Consider the following 21,121-nt stretch of genomic DNA (forward strand, 5'->3'; position numbering starts at 1 on the left):
AGCGTAAAATAAATATCAAAAACATCTCGTCTCATTTCATCTCAAGCATAGCCTACTCTTCATTATACAAGTAGCCTACTCTTTACTTTAAACAAGTAGCTACACTTAAAAAGAGTTTTATTCGCGCCAGAATTATTCGTAGTTGAGGAGGAAATGCCACAGTCACCACAGTTAGGGACGTTTTTTACACATCCATCATAGTCATATCAACACTCTTCAGTACACGTTTTATTGGTAGATTTAACTGAAAATGTTAGGATTAAAGAATGTAGATTATGTGTGAACTATTAAGCGAAGACTGCAGAATGGGACAGTTGCTCCAGCGGGAGGAGGTGTGTGTGGTCTGGACAGGAGCCCATGAAACACTCGCTGTTCGCCTCCAAAGCGCTGACGACATATCAAATATTCTTTTTACCAGCTTTCATTTCGCGACATATCGTTGGGGATATTAATCTGGATTGTGTTATTGCTTTGGACACGCTCTTAGAGGTTTTCTAAAGAGCTTAAGAGACGGAAATGCGTCTAAACATCTGTGTGGAGTATTTCATCGCTTTTATATTTATTATTTTAAACAAAACTGTCAGTTGTCAGAAAGGTAAGTCGATCGATAAAAATTCTGCATTGGAAGTAGGCTAGTTATGGTTACGTAGATTTTTGGGAAACAGTTTTGGTTGCCATATTTCTGAGAGCAAGGATTTATTCGAATTAGAAAATTATATTTATTTTTTAATAAATCATATAAGTGATTATATAAAATATATATATTTATTAATTACATTTTATGATTAGGCTACTTAAAGGTGGCCTCATTAGATTGTTTGCTAATTAAAAAAGTTTTACTCCAAAAAATAAATCAGTGGTAATTTTGAGAAATATTAGTAAAATTATTTAGCTACATTCACTTCAGATGAAGACTGAAGACATTTCAGTATTTTAAAAAAAAAGCTGCTTAATTTTACACGGAGCGGGTCTCCTCTTCGCCTTGTTGACATCACATGACCTGCCATGTCATGCATGCAAAGCAGTTACTTCCGTTTACGGTGACCCAATTTTATTTTATTTCAGTTTACCCAGTTTTATTCGCACTGATGCATCTTAACAGAAGTTTTTCCTGCTTAGTTTTAGTTTTAGTTTAGGCAGATAAAACAATATATTCATGCCTGGGTTCAGAGATTTTCACTGTTTGCACAACACATCCAAGTCGTACAGTAAATATAGTAGATAGAGAGAAAAAATACTTGGCTCTTTCAGCATCTTTCATCTTGGATGTTCAAGCAGCATGTTGTCTTTGCCGCTGAGCCTGGCTTGTCATTTGTGTCCTGTCCTCTATTTCTATTGCCAAAAACATACAAAACATCAAAAAAAAAAAAAAAAAGAACAGGGTTTTTCAAGTGACGAGACATTTGCTTTGAAATTGACACAAGTTCTGAGAAAGGAGTGTCTTTCATTTGCAGATGCCATTTGGTTTGATGTTTTTTTATTTAATGAAATGTAATTTTGTAAAATTTTTTGACAAAAAGTGTGCAAAACATATTTTACCTTCATAACCATTCAGTATTCAAAAATCTAAAAGAATTTGTACTTTCTTTAAAGGGGTCATATGATGCTAAAAAAAAAACATCATTATTTTGTGTATTTGGTGTAATTTGACATGCTTTAATGTTAAAAAAAAAACATAATTTTTCAAATACTGTAGTTTATTGTATGCCTCTCTCAAATACATAGTTTTCAACAAAGTCCCTGCTTCGGACAAGCAAGTATGCTCTGATTGGCCAGCTGACCCAGTGCATTGTGATTGGCCGAACACTGCAAGCACTTGTCGGAAATGTAACGCCCCTTTCCATAATAGCGAGATTCATCTTTAAAAATAAATGTAAAGACAGTTAATAATGTCCTTAGGTTTACCGTCAGTTCAAACCTGAAAAGAGAACAGAGTGGTGTGACAAACACAGTGATGAAGCTCGTATGTGTTTGCAGTACACAAGCCATGGATGGTTAAGACAGCTGACTCCACTGTCTTTCTCCCTCTATCACACACGTACAAAACTCCACATTTAAACATTCAGTAGCAAATACTTAAACTTATTACAAAATATACTTACAGTAGTTGATTCAGAAGTGATTGATTGTCATAGCAAACTAAGAATAACCTCCTCTCCTAGGTTCACAAAACGGTCGTCCATAAAATGCTTTGCTGTTCTGTTTTAAGTCATCTCAAAGATTCCTAAATGCATCTGCTTTCAGAACGTCAAATAAAGTGCTTTTGCAAAGCACTTAATGCATCAAGAAGTGCTGCACGGGGTATGAAATCTCGGTGCTCTTTGGTTGTAATGGATAGTATATATTTAAGGACAAGAACTCCAAGGCACTCGAATTGTAGTGAAAAGTTAAAAAGCCTTTATTGCATCACTGGCTTTATACTTTAAAAGTCTTTTGGTGAGAGCTACATCTACGCGTTGCGGCTAGATGAAAAAAATGTATTACAAAAAATTAAAATAATTTTTTTTCCCTATTTTATTGTGTGAGACTTGCTCTTTGAAATGTGTTTCTTTCTTCTAGCTGCTTTACGTAGAGTGACCAGGTGTTTCTAATTTGAATAATTAACTGCTGTTAAATGAACTAGATGTACCTCTCACCAAAAGAGTTTTAACATATAAAGCCAGTGATGCAAAAAAGGCTTTTTAACTTTTCACTACAATTCGAGTGCCCTGGAGTTCTTGTCCTTGAAGTGCTTTTGCTTTCACCTAGATACACACAGCATCTCTCTGACATGGTTGCTTCTACACTAACTGCGGTTACTGGAACCACGCCTTCTTTCTTTGCGTGAACATTTGGGTGGCATTACGCAAATATTTCCACATAATGATGTAGACATGTGGGGGCGTGTTAGAACGAGCCATTTCAGGAGGGCATGGCAGAGTCTTAACTTTGGGAAAGAATATCTCTGGATTTGAGACTTTAGTCTTTGCAGCTTTACAGATCTTCTTCATGCACCAAGAGTTTGTAACACTCCAATGAGAAAGGAAAAATGAAATCGCATCATATGACCCCTTTAAGATTTTTGAACTTTCTATTAATCAAATAATTATCAATCAACATAGATAATAAGATATGTTCCTTGAGTGCCAAATCCACAAATTGGAATGATTTGTGAAGGATCAAGGAAAATTCAGCTACTGCATGCCATCACAGGAATAAATAAATATAAACATTAATAAACATAATATTTTCCAATATTTACAGTATTTTTAATAAAATATATGGTGAGCATAATAGACTTCTTTTAAAAACATAAAACAAATCTAAATTTTCCAACCCCAGACTTTTAAGAAGTTTTTAAGTAAGATATGATTTTCTCATTCATTTGTATTGGCATCTTTTATTTTGTGTATTTTTGAGCAACACTAAGTATGTGATTGTGGGTATTTTTGTAGTGGAAATCCCTGAATGCAGTCGTGGGGGTTATACTATTCTTCAGAGCCCGTACCGAAGCACCAGGTTCAGCTCCCAGCAGCTGCTCCAGTCTGCCCTGCAGGAGCTCGTTTGTGATCATTCACTCTCTCCCGGATGGTATCAGTTCCAGATCTTTGATAAGCCGGCCCGTATGCCCACCAAATGTGTGGAGGTACAGTACACTGCATCTGTGTAATCGGTCCAACCTGCTGAACAATGTCTTCTTTATGTTACGACTTACAACCGATGTTTCTATATGACGGTTACCTATACAGGTGAATCAGTGTGGAACACAAGCCCCAGTGTGGCTGTCCCTGGCCGAAGGAGAGACTCTCCCTCGCCCTCTAGAGGTGAAGCAGATGACAGCCTGCGCTACCTGGCAGTTCCTCGGAAGCGCTAGTAAAGACTGCTGTCTTTTTCGCCTGCCTGTCACCGTCCGCAATTGCGGGGACTTTTATGTGTACTTGCTCCAACCAACACAAGGATGCATGGGATATTGCGCTGAAGGCAAGTCAATGAACCTCAAAGAGTGTCTGAAATTGTGAGATTCACTTTGTTAGTAAAATTATCCTTTGGTTCTGTACCATGCATCCTAAAGACTGTGAAATATCATCCAAAATCATATGTTTTTAAAAGTTTGGTAGTGTTTAAAAAGCAACAGGGTTCAGAAAGATACTTCATGACGTTTTATTATATTCACAGAAATTTCCGACTCCAATCAAACCAGCTGTGATGGGAGACAGAGGAATAGAGATGGAACTTGCAGTGGTAATCAGTCCAGATCTGTCTAGCAATATGCATCTTCAAAAATATGTAATCTAAGCAAACACATTAATATGGAATGACTCACAAAATGATTTTCCAGAGGTTGCTGTATCATTGCATCTTGAAATACAGTAAATAGAAGGGTAAAGTTCTCTTTTCACGCATGCATCAAAACAATTTAGAGTTGGCAATCATTTGGAATGTTTCTACCCCCGTCTTCTCCTGCTAACGACTCTAGCAGAAGTTAATGTATTTTTTATGTTGTTTTTGTGTTTCCACTTGGAGTGTCACAAGTAATCCCTCTCCAGTAGTCTCTCACCCACTTTTCTTTAGTGGAACCCTTCAAAACACTTACTTCAGCTGTGCCCCCTTCATCAGACTTCATAAAAATGAAACTGAAGTTTTCATAGATGATTAAGAGTTTGGCCTGAAATCTAGGTCTTGGGTCACTCGTTTTTAAAGCTGGAGTGGCACCAAACATTTTCTATTTCAGTTAGAAGGCCATTTAGTATTTTGGGGCTGATGTGAACATCTACACACATACAGCAGGGTCACCAAAATTAATGGTCTTAGAGATTGCTGAAATCCTTTACCAAATGTACTCTCGTGATGTTTAAACTCAATAAAAAGTACAGCACAAAAGACATACAGCAGAGTCACTAAATCCAAAAAGACACCATTAAACCAAAACCTGCTACCCTGCTCTGTTTCACACAGAATGGCTTTAATGTGCTCCAAATTCACTCTGGTAAAAGTCACGTCTGTCTCAAGGCAGTTTTAGAGGTAACCAAAATTAGTTACCATTGTTTCACTCAGAATGGCTTTAATTTTAGCTCGAAATATATTAATACGAATGTATTTCTATGATTAAGATATCGAAAGTATATTATATTACTTGTATTTAATTTTTGAAGTACAGTATTTGTCAATTCTCCCTCAGAACTGCAGCCCCCCTCTTCTGCAAGACCTCTGATAGTTGCTGAGCTCTCCGGAAGCAGTGTGTTCCTGAAGTGTGTGTTTGCTGACAGTAGTGGGAACAGCTCTCTGGGATATGTGGTGACATGGTGGCGACTCTCACCCGAGGGCACCAGAGAAGAGCTCAGGAAAGACACTACAATAGAGACCTTTGCTTTCATAGAGCTGGATGGAATTAACCTGCGACTGGGAGACAGGGTACCCACTTTGTATTACATATTCACATTTATTCAAATTCATATTCATTATGTATTTTGTGTCTCAGATCCATTGCAGCTGCACTAGTTTTTTTCTGGAGTCTCCCGATATGCAAAGCCTTCCGGTGGAGAGTGAAGAGTTTTATGCAGGGATCCAAGTAGGTCTCAGTTCTTGAGGATATAATGCATAAAATATATGATTTTTACTAGACTTATTATATTTGTATGTATGTTTTCCAGATGAAACCACAAGCTGTCTCTATTTCAGAAGATGGGAGAGAGTATGAACTGATAGTGCAGAGCACAGTACCTTTACCATGTTCCTCAGAGAGATGCACTTTGCCTTTGCATCTTACCACTAGTAATCAAGGTGGAGTCAAATCTTTTTATAATTTTGCCTTATTTTACACCATCAGAATCCTTTTCTCATTACTGTATGAGCAAATATTATAATATATAATTTTTATTCTTTATATGTTATCATTTTTATCAAAAACTATTTCTGTATGTTTTTGTCTGCTTTAATACAATAATAAAAAAATATCTTTGGATTGTGGGACATTTTTTGTGAAATTCAGATTTTCAATCAAACTTGTCATATTTTGTTCTAAATATTAATTATTTTAAAGATGTGTCAGAAATGTCCGTCAAGTGCTTTTAAAATCTGCGAATAGTAAATATAATTTACATACTAAAATGTTAAAGATTTGTCTCCAGATGAGAAGGGCCTCAGCATTGATTTAGTCCTGTCCTCCTGTGAGGTGGAACTGTCTCAAACCCCATGTCATAATGGAGTCTGCAGTCAGGCATCTGTGCACTACACTGCAGTTACTGATATATGGAAGGATGGAGACAGAAGCACAGAAATACACATCAAACCCATAATCAGCACCAACTTCCTGTGGAACGGCTACACACCTCAAAGTGTGCAGGTGGGCCAACTTGGATTATATATGCAATAGTTAAGTATATGGTTTACGGATATACTGTATATATACTTGTAAGCCAGGGTTATTATGGTTACCTAAAACTAAAATCATAAAAAAGCCATTTTGTTACTTGCAATAAATGTTAACTGAAATAAAATATAAAAAATAATGTCAAGATATTTCTCATTTTTGTTTAGTTTAACTTTGTTAACTTTTTATACTTTGAAGTATTAAAACTAAATAAACTAAAACAAATAAATCAAAGCAATAGACGTATTAACAGAAAAATATAATATATAATAAAAATATAATATTATGTATAAAAAATATCTCAAACAAAAAATTAATGTTATTATATAGACACACACACACATATATACACATGCTGTGTGTGTGTGTGTGTGCGTATATATATATATATATATATATATATATATATATATATATATATATATACGCACACACATATATATATATATATAAGATGTTCTTCTGTTTATCCTCTCAGATTCTAGTAAAGGACGTTCCGTCTGCTCACTGTTACACTTTTACGGACCCCCACATCATCACATTTGATGGCAGGTAATAGCTAAATATTACTAGCTCTACAATCAAAATGTAGTCCAATAATAAAAGTTAGTATATCAAACCCATGTTTTGCTGTGCACTGAACACTTTTCAATGCAAATGCAGTGAGAATTGCATATAATATTGTTTGTTTGTTCACAGGAGGTATGATAATTACCAGATAGGCACCTTTGTGCTGTACAGGAGCACTGCTCGGCCGTTTGAGGTGCATGTGAGACAGTGGGAATGTGCCGGTATGACCGCCCATCCCACCTCGTGTGTCTGTGGATTAGCGGCCTGGGATGGTGATTATGTTGTTACTTATGACATGTGTAACGGACTGGTGGGAGAGACAAAGCCACGCCTCTCTGTGAAGAACGGGGACCTGCTAAAGAGTGGAATCCGTGTCACTGAGTCCTACCAAGGCCGCAAAGTCACTGTGAGCGATACTGGTTGTATATTAGTAACCATTTGTGATTATCTGGTGAAGTCTGAGAAAATATGATAACTAGAACCTGTTCAAGATAGTAGAGTTGCATTACTAAGTAGAAATAATGAATGTGAACTTTTTGTTGTTGTTCAGATTACATTCTTGTCTGGGGCATTTGTGCGTGTGGATGTGGCCGACTGGGGAATGAGTCTGACTGTAAGGGCCCCAGGCTCTGATCAAGGCCACACTGAAGGCCTGTGTGGAACTTTTGATGGAAAGCCAATGAATGACTACCACAAAGAGGGAGGACAGTCTGTGGAGGACAGCACTTCTTTTATCAATGCATGGAGGTGAGGCTTGCCATGCTTAATTAGTTCAATAGATGATTAATATTTAGTTCTTGGGGTTCATTTAAATTCAGAACTGTAAGTGTGAGCTATAGTTTTAGTGATGGTTGCCTTTGATTATTTTTAGGGATGCACCATCAAAACTAAAATCTATATTACTGTGTAATTTATTTATTTTTAAAATAAAGCTAATATCTAAAATAAATTAAAATGTAAAAGCTGCAAATAAATTAAGCCCTCATAATATTATAATTATTTATATATTTGTATTTAACAGTGCTATTAAATTGTTAGTGTTTTTATTTATTTATTTTTAAGTCTTTTATGCTCAGCAAGGCTGCATTTATTTGATTAGACTTACAGGAACGATTGTACTATTGTGAAATATCATTAACTTTCAAGATAACTGCTTTATATTTTTAAAATGTTTTAAAAAGTAATTTATTCATATGATGACGAAGCTGAATATTTAGCTTTATAGTCACATGATCCTTCAGAAGTCATTCTAATATGCTAATTTGGTAATTAATAATTTTTTTCTTAAAAACATTTGTGCTACTTTTTTTCTTAGTATTCTTCACTTCTATCCTTTGTAACATTTTGAATCTCTTAACTTTCTCCTTTGATCAATTTGATGCATCCTTGCTGAATAATAAGTTTTTTTTTTTTAATTATATCCAATATATGTTCATAAAAAAATACATTAAAAAAAAAATGGTGTTGATTTATTGTGCTTTCTAAACACCAGGTTGACACCCAGTAGCAGCTTGTTTGACAAGATCCCCATCTATGAAAGCAACTCCAGTCTTCCTGAGTACTGCCAATGTCAAAAAGAGAAACAGCAATCATCCAGCGGAGCATCTCCCTGTTCTTCCTCTAGCCGCATCCAATCTCCCTCCATCATCCCTACTCTGGACGTAACAGCTGAGTACATGAAGTCTGCGCAACTTCATAGAGAGACGTCCATCCCTCCCCGCAGACCGACGCACTACCGCCCAGCACAGCAAAGCAGAAAAAACACCCAGAGATCCCAAATTCAGAGACGCGTTATGAATCCCCAAAGATCCCAGAGTCAAAGACGTGTCGTAAACCCACAGAGATCCCAAACTCAGAGACGTGTCCCAAGCCGAAGCTCCAGATCATCTCCGAAACAACCAGACCTTGAGGAGTCCACGTATAATTTCCCAGAGGACCATTCTTCATCGAATTCACCCGAACCACTGGTACCATCCTGGCCCACTGAGTCAGGCCTGACCGAATCCAAGGCTCGGTGGCTCTGCGAGGGAACCCTGAGGAACTCCACGGTGGGGTTGGGTTGCGGGCATCTCCTGGGTGAGATTTTGGAGCAGGCATTGGACATGTGTTTATTAGACCAACAACTGAAGGATGATCAGACCTGGATAGGAGCCACCATGCCCCTCCTGGAGAATGAGTGTGAGAGGAGGGTGGTAGAGGATGTTGGCAGGAGGAAGGAAAACCAGGACATTCTGGCCTCCCTGAGGTGCCCGAGCTTGTGTAGCGGGAACGGACAGTGCACAGAGTGGGGCTGCTCGTGCTTCCCTGGATTTGGCTCTTATGATTGTAGCCAGGTGTCTGGTGAGTCTGTCTGTACAGTATTTGTTTAGTTGATATAACTGAACTTATACTCCATGTAAAATTAATTGTAACAACATAATTTATATATATATATATATATATAAAGCTTGCATATGCATATGAATTCATATTAATTGAGAGGCGGCATGGAATTTTTTATTAGTACTTATAAAAATGTAAAATATATTATTTTAGTGTTTTTATAGTACTTTATAATTTATTATTATTTTGAATTGGTTTTACTTGATATTTACAGTAGTATATTTTTTATGCATTTGTCTTTATTTCATTATTCTGTTAGTTTTATTTTATTCATTTTTCTGTTTAATTTAGCTTTAACTTAAGTTTAATTGTATTAATTCTTTATTGATTAATATAGTACTTTTAGTACTTCAACTTTAACTTATTTTATTTTGGTAAGTTGCCAAGATAGAATATCTTACTTTGTTTAGAAATTTACATGTTTGTGTTTTTTTACTGTTTTAGTTTACTTTAATAAAAAAAAAATTAAAAAATCCCAAAATATTGACAAATGAAATAGTTGAGTACCAGCACCTAAAAAAATATAATTCTCTTCATGCATTATTCACAAAATCATGATTTTGAATTTTTGAAGTTAATGGAAATTTTGTGCATCAGTTCCTTAATCTAACAAGTGAAACTAGTCTCAAGAGGACAACAAATATGAAATGAAAATCAAATAATTAAATATAATAAATAGGGTTAGTTCTGCATGGCCTTGGAATAAGATTTTACTAAATTAGTTTTGCATATGACTTTGGGGAAATATAAGGTGATGCAGTTTATTTTGACCTGCATTTCAGTTTGTTTTTAGTCTGCTTTTCAGTTAATCTCTTTTCCTGATGCAGATGAGACTCCAGAGATCACAGAATTGGAGAATGGAGGACTGTGTGATGTCCGTTATGGCGTCTGTTCCTCTGTTAGGGTTCTTGGTCAAGGCTTTAAAAAGTCCTACAAGCTCAAGTGCGAAGTGGTGAAGGAAAAGGTAACAAACTGCCCAAGCATTACACTCGAGCATCGAATTTGGCATAAATATAAATATTATTCGCTTGAATATATATTGTTCTGTCTGCATAGATAGTAGACGGTGAATGGTCTTTGGATGATGCTCGATTGGTGCCCGCCTCCTTCCAGAGTTCCTCGTCATTAGAGTGCCAACTTCCTGTGGATGACCCACAATCCTCCACCACTGCTCACCAACCAGTCCTACGCTGGCAAATCAAAGTCATTCAGCTCTGAACTACTGTTACAAACTAAAGTGTATTCAGTGTAACTTACAAACTGGTTGAAAATGCCCTGTTTATTCGTTTTCTAGGTGTCTAATGATGGACACAGCTTCAGCAATGCAAAGATACTGACTCTTTTTGATGGCACATGTCAGATTTGTACAGTCAGCACCTCGGTTATCTGCTCACTAAAGGTCTGTGTTATCCATTCTCATTCACTTCTCTTGATACAAAGCCCCAGTCCCAATAATTACAAATCACCACAAAATTCAATTATAAAGTCCATATTAGAGATTTAGATGTCCAGAACAAGACACTGTAGAAAGACTGTATCTGCTTTGTTTCGCCTGTAGCTACATTTCTGAAACCATGAAACTACATTTCTCAGCAGGGGAAAAAAAAAAGTCTTCACCATGATCTGTTTGTAATTTGGTTAAATGGTGTTTCTTCACATTCAGTACACGTTTTTAAGTGTTCACATGCACTGTTCGTCATTTATGTGTACAAAGTCTCTTAAATACAGGAAACAATTTAGCATTCAGTCTTGTAATTATGTACAGCAAAATAATTTTAGGTCAAGAGGAGAGACGTCGCCCTCGACCAGCTCCACGCCACCAGTCTCAGCCAAACAAACCTAACGTTGTTCACTTTTCTAAACCTGGGGCTCTCTCACACGCTATTGTTAAATCCAGGAAGAAATTTTAAGATGAGCGTGCAACTGGTTTAACCAACCACAAAAAAAATCTAAGATAATGATATTTGTTGCACATTGCTTTTGTCTGTATAGTTTTCAAGTTTAATAGTTTTCCCTACATATCTCTTCAGAACAGAACATGTAATATTGATGGCCTGTGTTATGGAGAGGGGGATCACAGTCCGAGCAGCCCGTGTCTGACGTGCAGACCGCATCTTTCCACACACAGCTGGTCTGTTGCTGAGAGTATGTTCAGTCTTATTTCAAAATAATGCTCATAAAATCTATATTGTAGTTTTAGAGCAATGATGTATTTTCAGTGGTGGTTTTTCCTAAAGCTGGAGAACTTTCATATTCTACTACTAGAAAAAGGCATCCTTGTTGAGTCTTATGTCATATTTTTCCATTAATTGGTCCTGTTAGATTTTTTTAAAGCTGTTCAAACACTTTTACAGTTTAATATGCTGTTTTCTCTCTTCTGCAACAGTTATACATCACAAACTTAAAAGTTAAATAAATTATGAAAATACAGTTTGTTTATAAAATATATATGTATTTTCCAATGTAAATAAAGTCTGGTTAAAGTCCTGCCATAGACATTGTTCTGATGTCCTGTGTTTGATCGTAGAAAACGAGCTACCTGTGTTTCACACTGATCAGTCCAGTCTGAAGACGTTCTATGGAGAGGATTTCGTCTATCAGTTCTCAGCCACTGATCCGGAGGGCTCTGCGGTTCTCTTCACACTCAAGTCAGGACCCAGAAATGTTGTTCTCTCTCCAGCTGGCCTGCTCATCTGGAAAGCTCTGTCCACCAAACCAGTGACCTTTGAACTGGCTGTAACTGATGACTGTAATGCAGAGACACGTGCAGCGGTGAAGGTGAGATCTAGAGGCCATCTGGTGAAATATTGCTTCTACACAAATATGCACCTGAAGTCCTGAAGTTCATTCTGAATACCATAGATTGATGGAAATACAGTTTTGTGTCCACAAGGGGGTGCCAAATGGTTTCCAAAAACATTTATGAATCCTTAGATCAGTATAACAGTTTCTTATGTATATTGCCAATAAATAATCAGAATATTTATATATTTAATAGTTAGATGTAAACCACTTGTCATATATTAAAAAAAAGTGTAAGCAAGGCTGCATTAAATCAATAAAAATTGACAGAGAAAATGTTACAGCTGTTTACCGGTTCAGATAAATGTTCTTTTGAACTTTCTATTTTCTAATATTTCACAAAAACAAAAAGTTAAATAAATATAGCCTCTGCAAATATATACTCAATAAAAAATTCAAAAACATTTTAAAAAATGTAACCCCAAATGTCTGAATGATAGTAAATGCATATATATTTGGTACAATATTTATGTGGTTTCATATTGTGTTTCTCAGGTGTCAGTTCACCCATGTGACTGTGAGAAAGGAGCTTCCTGTGTGACCAACATTAACTTCCCCCCGGGGACTGGGGAATACCTGTGTGTTTGTCCTGCTGGTCTGGAGGGGGACAGGTGTGAAGTTGATGTGGATGACTGCGGGTCAAACCCATGCTTCTCTGGAGCATGTGTGGATGGACTGAACTCCTTTACCTGCCACTGTCCAGAGGGCCTTACAGGTCAATTACCTTATAAACATATGATCACCTAAAAAATTGATCTATTATAATATTGGTACACATCTGAGAGAGTCTGCTGCTGGCATGTTTTACAGGTGTAATCTGCGATGAGGACATTGATGAATGCTTATCAGCTCCATGTTACCCAGGCGTTTCTTGCAGAAACACGATGGGCTCATTCTTATGTGGGCCCTGTCCTGAGCACCTCACTGGAGATGGAAAGACCTGCAGCCGTACGTTTATATCTTATACTTTTACTTTTATGGTCAAATTGAAGTCCACTGAAAAAGTTCCTTTAGAGGCAGAAAAGTTTCAGAATCAGAAAGAGTTTTAATGCCAAGTATGTTCGTACACACAAGTAAGGTTTTTTTTTTTTTTTGTGACACAAAAAGCAGTAAATAAGGACAACAACAGTAACACACAGATAATAAGAAAATAAAAGTAAACTTAGATTAATAAAATACACATGTGTATGTATAAATAAACAAATAGACCAATTTATATGTACAGGTGTGTTATATATAAAGAATAGAGAGTGACTCCCATTTTGTAAATGCTGAAAAGTAATGATAACATTATATTACACCAAGACTAGTAATTTACACCTCTTTTAATATTGTGTACAATAAATAATGTTGTGACTTGTATAGTAATCTTGGGACTGACTAGTAATATTTAGAAGGATTGATATATAAGACAAAAAGAAATCATGCTTTGGTAAACTATAATTATGACACAAAAAGTTGCAATTATAAGATACCAAGTCAAAATTATTAATTATACAAAGTCACAATTATGAGATAAAACAGCAAGTCATAATTGACATTAAAACAATTAAGATAAAAAGTCAAGATGGACAAATAGTAGAAATTGTGACAATAGTTGAAGTTGAAATTGACAAAAACCATTATGATATAAAAATTCTAAAAATAATGATATTAACTTGAAACAATTGACAAATACAGTAACAGTTTGACAGTTATTTATGACAAAACAGTTTTGACTAAAAAGTGACATAAAAAGTCAAATGATATGTCATAATGAATCATAACTGGCCGAGTCAAAAATTGCACTTTCATGTCACAGTTATACTTTTTCATATCGATATGACTTAAAATTATTGACATATCTCTTTTTTTTGATATAGAAAAGGCAGTGGTTGAAATTGACGAAGACAGTCTTGGAATTACTTCAGAAAGTGAGGTTAACCTTAGCTCCTTCAAACCCAAGCTTCTTCCAGGTTGGAATAATAACAAATTATTTTTTACCTCTAAAATGCGTCAGTTGTTCACTTGCTAGTATGTGATGATTGTAAATATGTACATACTGTACCCTCTGAAGGGCAGAGCCCATGTGCCAGTCGGCCATGTTATCCTGGAGTCCAGTGCTTTGAGAGCACATACACATCTGCTGGATACATATGTGGTCCGTGTCCTCCTGGGCTGAGTGGCAATGGACAAACATGCTCATCAAGGAGCGCAAACAGTCAGTTACTTCTCTTTATATGAACGTTCTTACAGAGAAACCAGGATACATGATCTTTAGGCTCGACCTTCTAACCCATAGTGTCCCACAGGGCAGACGCCATTCAGGAAGGGTGACAAGCTCTCTGATGTCACTTCCTCTTTGGCCACACCCTCATCCACTAGGAAGTCAGCTGAACGTCCTATTGGAGCTGAACGATCTCCTCCTAGGAACAAGTGGACCTCATCTGTTGATAGGAAGACCACCACACACATCCTAGACCAGATCAACACGAATGCAAAAGCAAGTTCAAGTAGAGAGCAGCTGAGTGAAGAAGAATTGAACCCTGAACACGCTGAGGATAACAGAACCTGTGCAGATTCCCCGTGTTTCTCTGGAGTATCTTGTGAAGCGGCTTCCTCTGGCTCCTTCAGATGTGGGCACTGTCCACACGGCTATAAAGGAAATGGAATTACCTGCAAACGTGAGCTGCCTTATATGCTGGATATAAAATATTGTTCATCATTATAGTTGATGCACCTGAAAATATCAAAAAAATAAATAAATAAAAATAATAATAATAATAATAAAAAAAAATATATATATAATATAAAATATATATATATATATATATATATATATATATATATATATATATATATATATATATATATAAAGGCAATAAAAATAAAAACAATTAAATTCAGTACTTTAAATCCAGCCTACCATGATGCATACAATGTATTTTTATATTTTTCATTTATTTAATGCTTTATTATTTTATGAATATTTTATGAATGATAAGGAAAATATTCTTAACTTTGCTTGAAAGTAAGGTCAAAATACTACATTGAGCTTGACTTTAAAATATTATTAATATAATGAATTTCTAAAATGAAAAATATTATTTTTAACATGATTAATATTGCCTGTGTGTGTGTAGCTGTGTGCCGTTACCCTTGTGGTCAGAATATGGAGTGCTCCCAGCCCAACACTTGTACCTGTAAAGAGGGTTACACTGGATACAACTGCCACATCGGTCAGTTCATGTAGCTTGGCAGACATTCAAAGATTTGATTACTCATTTTTAATTATGACTTGTTATTATGAATCCTTTCAAACTCACACCAGTTATGTCTTCTTCCATCAGCCGTGTGCCGACCGGACTGCAAGAACAAAGGAAAGTGTGTGAAGCCCAATGTGTGTGAATGTCCTGCAGGCTACAACGGCCCCACCTGTGAGGAAGGTAGACTCTCTGCATAATGATTTTCTTTACAGCTTTACAAAATATGCATGTTTGTTTTGAGGGTTTCAGAGGATATTATAGAAATGTACACATCTTGTCTCTCAGCCAGCTGTGATCCGCCTTGTCAACACGGTGGCCGCTGTTTGTCCAGAAATTACTGCACTTGCCCTTACGGCTACGTGGGGCCAAGATGTGAAACCAGTGAGCAGACACTTCCAAATTTCTAAATACAAAGAATTTTGTTCATAATGATTGTGTGGCATTGCCTTTGTGTTTTCTTAGTGGTGTGTAACAGACATTGTGAAAATGGCGGTGAGTGTGTGTCGCCTGATGTCTGTAAGTGTAAGCCCGGCTGGTATGGACCAACGTGTAACTCAGGTGCACTTTTTCATTCTTAAATTGCATTGAAATATTCACCCCAAAAATTCAACTTGTCTTCATTTTAAATCATGTTTATTAAAGTCATAGTCTTCACAAAAATGAAAATTCTGTTTACTCACACTAAGAATGTTCCAAACCCGTATGACTTTCTGTCTTTGGTGTAACATAAGGGACATTATTTTAAAGAATGTTGGTAACCAAACAGTTTCAGTTTCTGTTGACTTCTGTTGTATGGACAAAGAATGCAATGGAAGTCAATGGGAACTGAAACTATATGGTTACCAACATTCTTTTCTTTTATGTTCCATGGTTTGGAACATCACACTGTATGGGTGAGTCAATGAAGACAGAATTAACATTTTTGTATAGACTATCCATTTACTAAACGTGATTAGAATAAATTCATTGGTTGTTTTAATTCTCAGCCGACTGTAAGCCTTTGTGCTTAAATGGAGGAACTTGTATCAAACCAAACATCTGTGCTTGTCCTAGTGGCTTCTATGGTTCACAGTGTCAGATAGGTACAACTTATTTTTATTCCATGGAAATAACGCTGTAAAATTAATTAATGCTATTATGTGATTTTTATTTATTTGTGTGTCATTTTTTTTGTAGCTCTGTGTAGTCCACCATGTAAAAACAGAGGCCAGTGCATGAGAAACAACGTGTGCTCCTGTCCTGAAGGATACACTGGGAAGAGATGCCAGAAAAGTCAGTGTCACTGTAACTCAAGTCGTTTTCTAAAGAAACCAGTTTATTTCTTTTCTGTTGTTGCGATTTGTTACTACATCCACCGTGCGCTCTATCATATAATCTGTTCGGACATGTTTATGCAATGCTTTTAGGTGTGTGTGACCCCATGTGCATGAACAACGGAAAGTGTGTCGGCCCAAACACCTGTTCCTGTCCATCCGGGTGGAGAGGAGAGATCTGCAACACCCGTAAGAGTAAAAATTAAAAGAAGCCTTTAATGCTCGCCAAGGCTGCATTTATTTAATCAAAAATACAGTAAAAATAGTAATACTACTACCAATGTTCAAAAGTTGACCTTAAACAGTTAAACTGTAATATATGTTCTATATGCACCAGTTTCTGTTTACAAAAGCCCCGTCTTTGCAACATAACCTGCAGTGTTTTCTGTATGTGTATATTCAGCGGCATGTTTACAGAAATGTAAGAATGGTGGCGAGTGCGTGGGGCCGAACACATGTCACTGTCCAGCTGGATGGGAGGGTCTGCAGTGCCAAACTCGTAAGTCCTGATCAATCCTACTCATTTCTCACATCTTGTCTGTGTATTTAGGACACATCAATCATATTCTTACTGTTAGGGTATAGTTTGATCTTTGGCTTGAAGAATATTAGAATATTAGTTTAAATCTAAATGTAATATCAATGATTATTTTACTTCATTCTCCTAACAGCTGTCTGTAAACAAACGTGCCTCAATGGAGGGAGATGTGTGTTTCCAAATTTCTGTCACTGCCGTCAGGGTTACACTGGACCTTCCTGTGGGACTAAAGTAAGCCTTTCTCCAGAAGCATTGACATTATTCATTTCATCTTTCATAATGGTCTTTGTACATACATTTATGGTCATAAAGATGAACTGATTTTAAACTTTGTATTTACAGACTAGGTGATGAAGATCTGAAACTGAAGACAACTCTATCACCCTGTAAAAAATGAATGGTGTGTGTGTTTGTGTGTATGTATGTGCCTAAGGAGGATACTTTTATTGGATGTCTATTAGAAAACAACAGACTTTTATCAGCCCTTGCATAAGATTGCTACAGTATTTCAGGAGTGTTATTCTCTATGCGAATGTGGGTATTTGTCTTAATCTCTGCCATGGCTCTAGCGGTGATTATTTTCATTTTTTATTTGATTCATTTTGTGTGTGTGTGATATACTACACTGTGCACATTTTATAATATTGAATAAAATATGTTCCTGTTATATTATAAATCGCTTTTGAAGAAATAAAATCAAACCTTCAGTACATTTGGAGTCATAAAAATGGATCTTAGTGTCATTTCGCAATAAAAAGTAGTGGTCAAAAACAAAAAATGGGTCACAGACACATTTCTGTTTTTTTTAAAAAGTTTACACGCACACCGAATTTTAATTTGAACTTTATTTCATTAGTTGTATTGGATTCTAAAGAATATTCAACAGTTATTCTAAACACACTGCGTAATAGTCATAATGTCATGTACAATGTTAATGTAGAAAACACATCACACTCCTCACATGTTCAGTTAGGGTTCAACAAACAAACACGTAACTTTAGCACCGATTTAAGGGACTGTGGAGGTCAGAGGTCAGACTGTTCTGACATCAGTAGAGCTTCTTCCTCTCTTCACACTGCGGGCCTGAGAACGGAGCTCGACAGCGACAGGTGTTAGGAGACACACACTTCCCCCCATTCACACATGGCTTTTTACACACAGCTGCAGACAAAGAGATAAATGCTTTCATTTTTAAAAACAAGTAAACTCAAGTGTGTACCATTTAAATAACGTGTTGATAGTAACTGCACAACAGAAATGTAATTCTAGAGCATCTGAACATCTCGTCTGGTTCATAATCCTGTGTGGTCACGCACCTGTGTGGCAGGCTCCGCCTATCCATCCTTCTGGACAGCTGCAGATTCCAGGAGCCACACAGCTGCCCCCGTTCCTGCATCCCTGTGGACAGATCGCTACAGAAACAGAGACAAATGATCAACATGTGACCCAGACATCACCACACTAACATCTGTCCACATGTAAATGATAATTAACTCATGAAAGATAACTTTAAAACACATTCATGTTGTGTTTTCAATTATATTGTACGTACATATAAAAGTGCTTAGACAAGTCATTTCAATATTCTTTAAATTAATTGGTTGTATTATTCTTTAATATCACTTTATCATATAGACTACATTAAGTTACGCAAGGGGAAATACACATCTACTTGCAGTGTGATTTTAGCATTTATATACTTTTATTGTATTTATTAATATTTTGAATAACCTTTTATATTTAATACTTCTAATATTTCTGTTTTTTTTTAGCAATTGTATTATTTCAGCTTAATATATATATATATATATATATATATATATATATATATATATATATATATATATATATATATATATATATATATACACGTTCACATCACAGATTTAATTATTAGGGGAAAGCGAGTGAGGGACAAAAAAGTAGCCTAAAGTTCAACAAATTTGCTATATTAGTGAGTTTTTGAGCTCTTAAGCCTATTGAACAGAAACACTGACTGACCAATAATGTCAGGACCAAATATATGATCATTCGGTTTATTTTAAACATTTGCCACGTTTTAGTCACAACTTTTAAAGTTACATATCATAAAAATGCTTTGATATCACTTATTCTTCAGCTGTCATATTGTCTCAGTGCAACAGCTGACATTATGGATTTGTGAAATGTAAATAACGCAATATGGGATCAACATACCGTCTTGGCATCTGGAGCCAGTCCAGCTGGAGGGACAGATGCATTTTGCTTCTCCATTCACAGGAATACACTCACCACCGTTCCAACAGCCACCATCACAAACCACTGACAAACACAAACACACGCAGACAACACGTCCACATAAGATAAAAGCTCTGTAGCTTATTTCTGACCTTGTTTATTAATTCTTTTAGTGTTTAACTTGACAACAACTATTAAAAATGTAATGGAAATGAATTTACAGTTACCTTTGTGACAGTATTTTCCTCCAAATCCTGAAGGGCATCTGCATTTTCCAGGTCGAAGGCACTCTCCACCGTTTTTACACTTTGGATAACAGTTTGCTGAAATCAGCATGCAAATCATTTGAGTTTTGGCCAATTTAATATATAAAACACAAGTTTTACACACACACACATTAAACTCAAGTATCTTGAAACCTCACCATATTGGCAGGTTTCTCCCTCATATCCTCTTGAGCAGAAGCAGCTGTTGTTTCGGATGCAAATCCCAGCATGTTTGCAAGGTGGGTCGCACGTCGCTTTGGGGTCAAAGACAAAAGGAAGAGCCACTCCACGGGGCCCGTCGGACCCTCCCAGACAGATCCCAGCCAGAGCGGCCAGTGCCACCAGCAAGAGCTGCATGGACGTACAGCAAAGCACTGCCATTTTCACATCCACACTCTTACAAGGATCCAGAAGGAGTGAGAGTGCTGGTGGATGTATGTTTGGACAGCATACTGCACTGTGATCGCCTACTGGACAGACGTGGTACTGCAGGGAGCCACAGCTGGAAAAGTACTAAGTGAGGAATGTGTGAGACAGGGTTGAGAGACGGACAAGCTCAGAGTGTGTGTTGAGACGAGTGTGTATGGTTGTCTGTGGTTTATGGCTGTCTTTCGTGAGAAACGTCAGAAACTTCATTAACAAGTGGTCCCAAAATGCATTCTGACACCAATTACATTATTTCAAAGAAAGATGGGGTAATCAAATTCTTCAACTGAAATAATTCACAAAACCTGTTCTACTTATTTATAAAATTAAAATTTTCAGCATTTTTTTTTCATATGCCACATATCAGTAGCTATATCTAAAATATTTATCTAATTACATTGGTGTTCATATGTTCATATAGAGTAATTTTTTATATCTTTGAAAGATGTCTCTTATACTTAGCAAGGCTGCATTTATTTGATCAAAAGTACAGTAAAACTGTAATACTGTGAAATATTATTACAATTAAAATCTATTTGAATACATTTTAAAATTGCATTTATTCATGTGATGGCAAAGCTGAATTGATTTCAGGATAAACAGAAGGTTTTAAAGAACAGCATAGATTTGAAATCAAAATCTTTTGTAAGACGCTTTTCAATTTATTGCATCCTTGAATAATATTAATTTCCATAAAAAATTAATTACACTGTTTATATAAAATAAGCATTTAAGTCACAAAATATTGGAGCAACTGTAGAAAAGAGAACAAAAACAGCAAAAAGAAGAAAACAGAACATTAAAATTACAGCTGCGTTTTTCTTACGTCTATGTTAATGTTGTTTAAAAGAACTCTCCTCTCATATATTTCATCTCTCTGCTGATCCCAGGAAATGGAGGAAATGGATTCTGCAGATGTCCTGAGAATTTCCCTCCTCCTCAATGAATCTCCAGCTCCAAGTTTTCAGAACACAGCAAACATATTGCACTCTCTCAATTACATGTATGTATGT

General features: G+C 36.3%; 2 protein-coding genes across 3 annotated transcripts; one reads left to right on the plus strand and one right to left on the minus strand.

The window, feature by feature from the left end:
- Positions 1-261: 261 nt before the first annotated feature.
- vwde (von Willebrand factor D and EGF domains) lies at positions 262-17,918 on the plus strand. Of its 2 annotated transcripts, none has more exons than XM_026282178.1 (32): positions 262-595; positions 3,435-3,625; positions 3,729-3,960; positions 4,156-4,221; positions 5,159-5,391; positions 5,459-5,548; positions 5,631-5,760; positions 6,096-6,322; positions 6,828-6,901; positions 7,049-7,325; positions 7,470-7,666; positions 8,412-9,259; positions 10,129-10,265; positions 10,358-10,504; positions 10,596-10,700; positions 11,332-11,446; positions 11,829-12,079; positions 12,599-12,818; positions 12,914-13,051; positions 13,966-14,058; positions 14,160-14,303; positions 14,395-14,766; positions 15,226-15,321; positions 15,433-15,528; positions 15,634-15,729; positions 15,811-15,906; positions 16,335-16,430; positions 16,525-16,620; positions 16,755-16,850; positions 17,065-17,160; positions 17,333-17,430; positions 17,542-17,918. In XM_026282178.1, the coding sequence occupies exons 1-32, from the start codon at positions 517-519 to the stop codon at positions 17,548-17,550; spliced, it is 5,241 nt and encodes a 1,746-aa protein (XP_026137963.1). In that variant the 5' UTR covers positions 262-516; the 3' UTR covers positions 17,551-17,918. The 2 variants fall into 2 exon arrangements, with proteins under 2 accessions (XP_026137963.1, XP_026137964.1); XM_026282179.1 differs by having other exon boundaries at positions 6,108-6,322; positions 17,542-17,917.
- A 108-nt stretch (positions 17,919-18,026) lies between these two features.
- seraf (Schwann cell-specific EGF-like repeat autocrine factor) lies at positions 18,027-20,125 on the minus strand. The gene is made up of 5 exons (XM_026282180.1): positions 19,841-20,125; positions 19,644-19,739; positions 19,396-19,500; positions 18,516-18,611; positions 18,027-18,360 (listed from the first exon to the last, which is right to left on the minus strand). The coding sequence occupies exons 1-5, from the start codon at positions 20,061-20,063 to the stop codon at positions 18,248-18,250; spliced, it is 633 nt and encodes a 210-aa protein (XP_026137965.1). The 5' UTR covers positions 20,064-20,125; the 3' UTR covers positions 18,027-18,247.
- Between the last annotated feature and the right edge of the window lie 996 nt (positions 20,126-21,121).

The sequence above is a fragment of the Carassius auratus genome, chromosome 15, assembly GCF_003368295.1.
Source record: "Carassius auratus strain Wakin chromosome 15, ASM336829v1, whole genome shotgun sequence".
Classification (NCBI taxonomy): domain Eukaryota; kingdom Metazoa; phylum Chordata; class Actinopteri; order Cypriniformes; family Cyprinidae; genus Carassius; species Carassius auratus.

Coding starts and splice junctions, on each gene's coding strand:
- vwde (XM_026282178.1), top strand. CDS start 517: ATGCGTCTAAACATCTGTGTGGAGTATTTCATCGCTTTTATATTTATT. Junction 14,059..14,159: donor CAAACCCAAGCTTCTTCCAG/GTTGGAATAATA, acceptor TACCCTCTGAAG/GGCAGAGCCCATGTGCCAGT. Junction 14,767..15,225: donor AAATGGAATTACCTGCAAAC/GTGAGCTGCCTT, acceptor GTGTGTGTGTAG/CTGTGTGCCGTTACCCTTGT.
- seraf (XM_026282180.1), bottom strand. CDS start 20,063: ATGGCAGTGCTTTGCTGTACGTCCATGCAGCTCTTGCTGGTGGCACTG. Junction 19,740..19,840: donor GGGAGAAACCTGCCAATATG/GTGAGGTTTCAA, acceptor TGCTGATTTCAG/CAAACTGTTATCCAAAGTGT. Junction 18,361..18,515: donor AGGCGGAGCCTGCCACACAG/GTGCGTGACCAC, acceptor CTTTGTCTGCAG/CTGTGTGTAAAAAGCCATGT.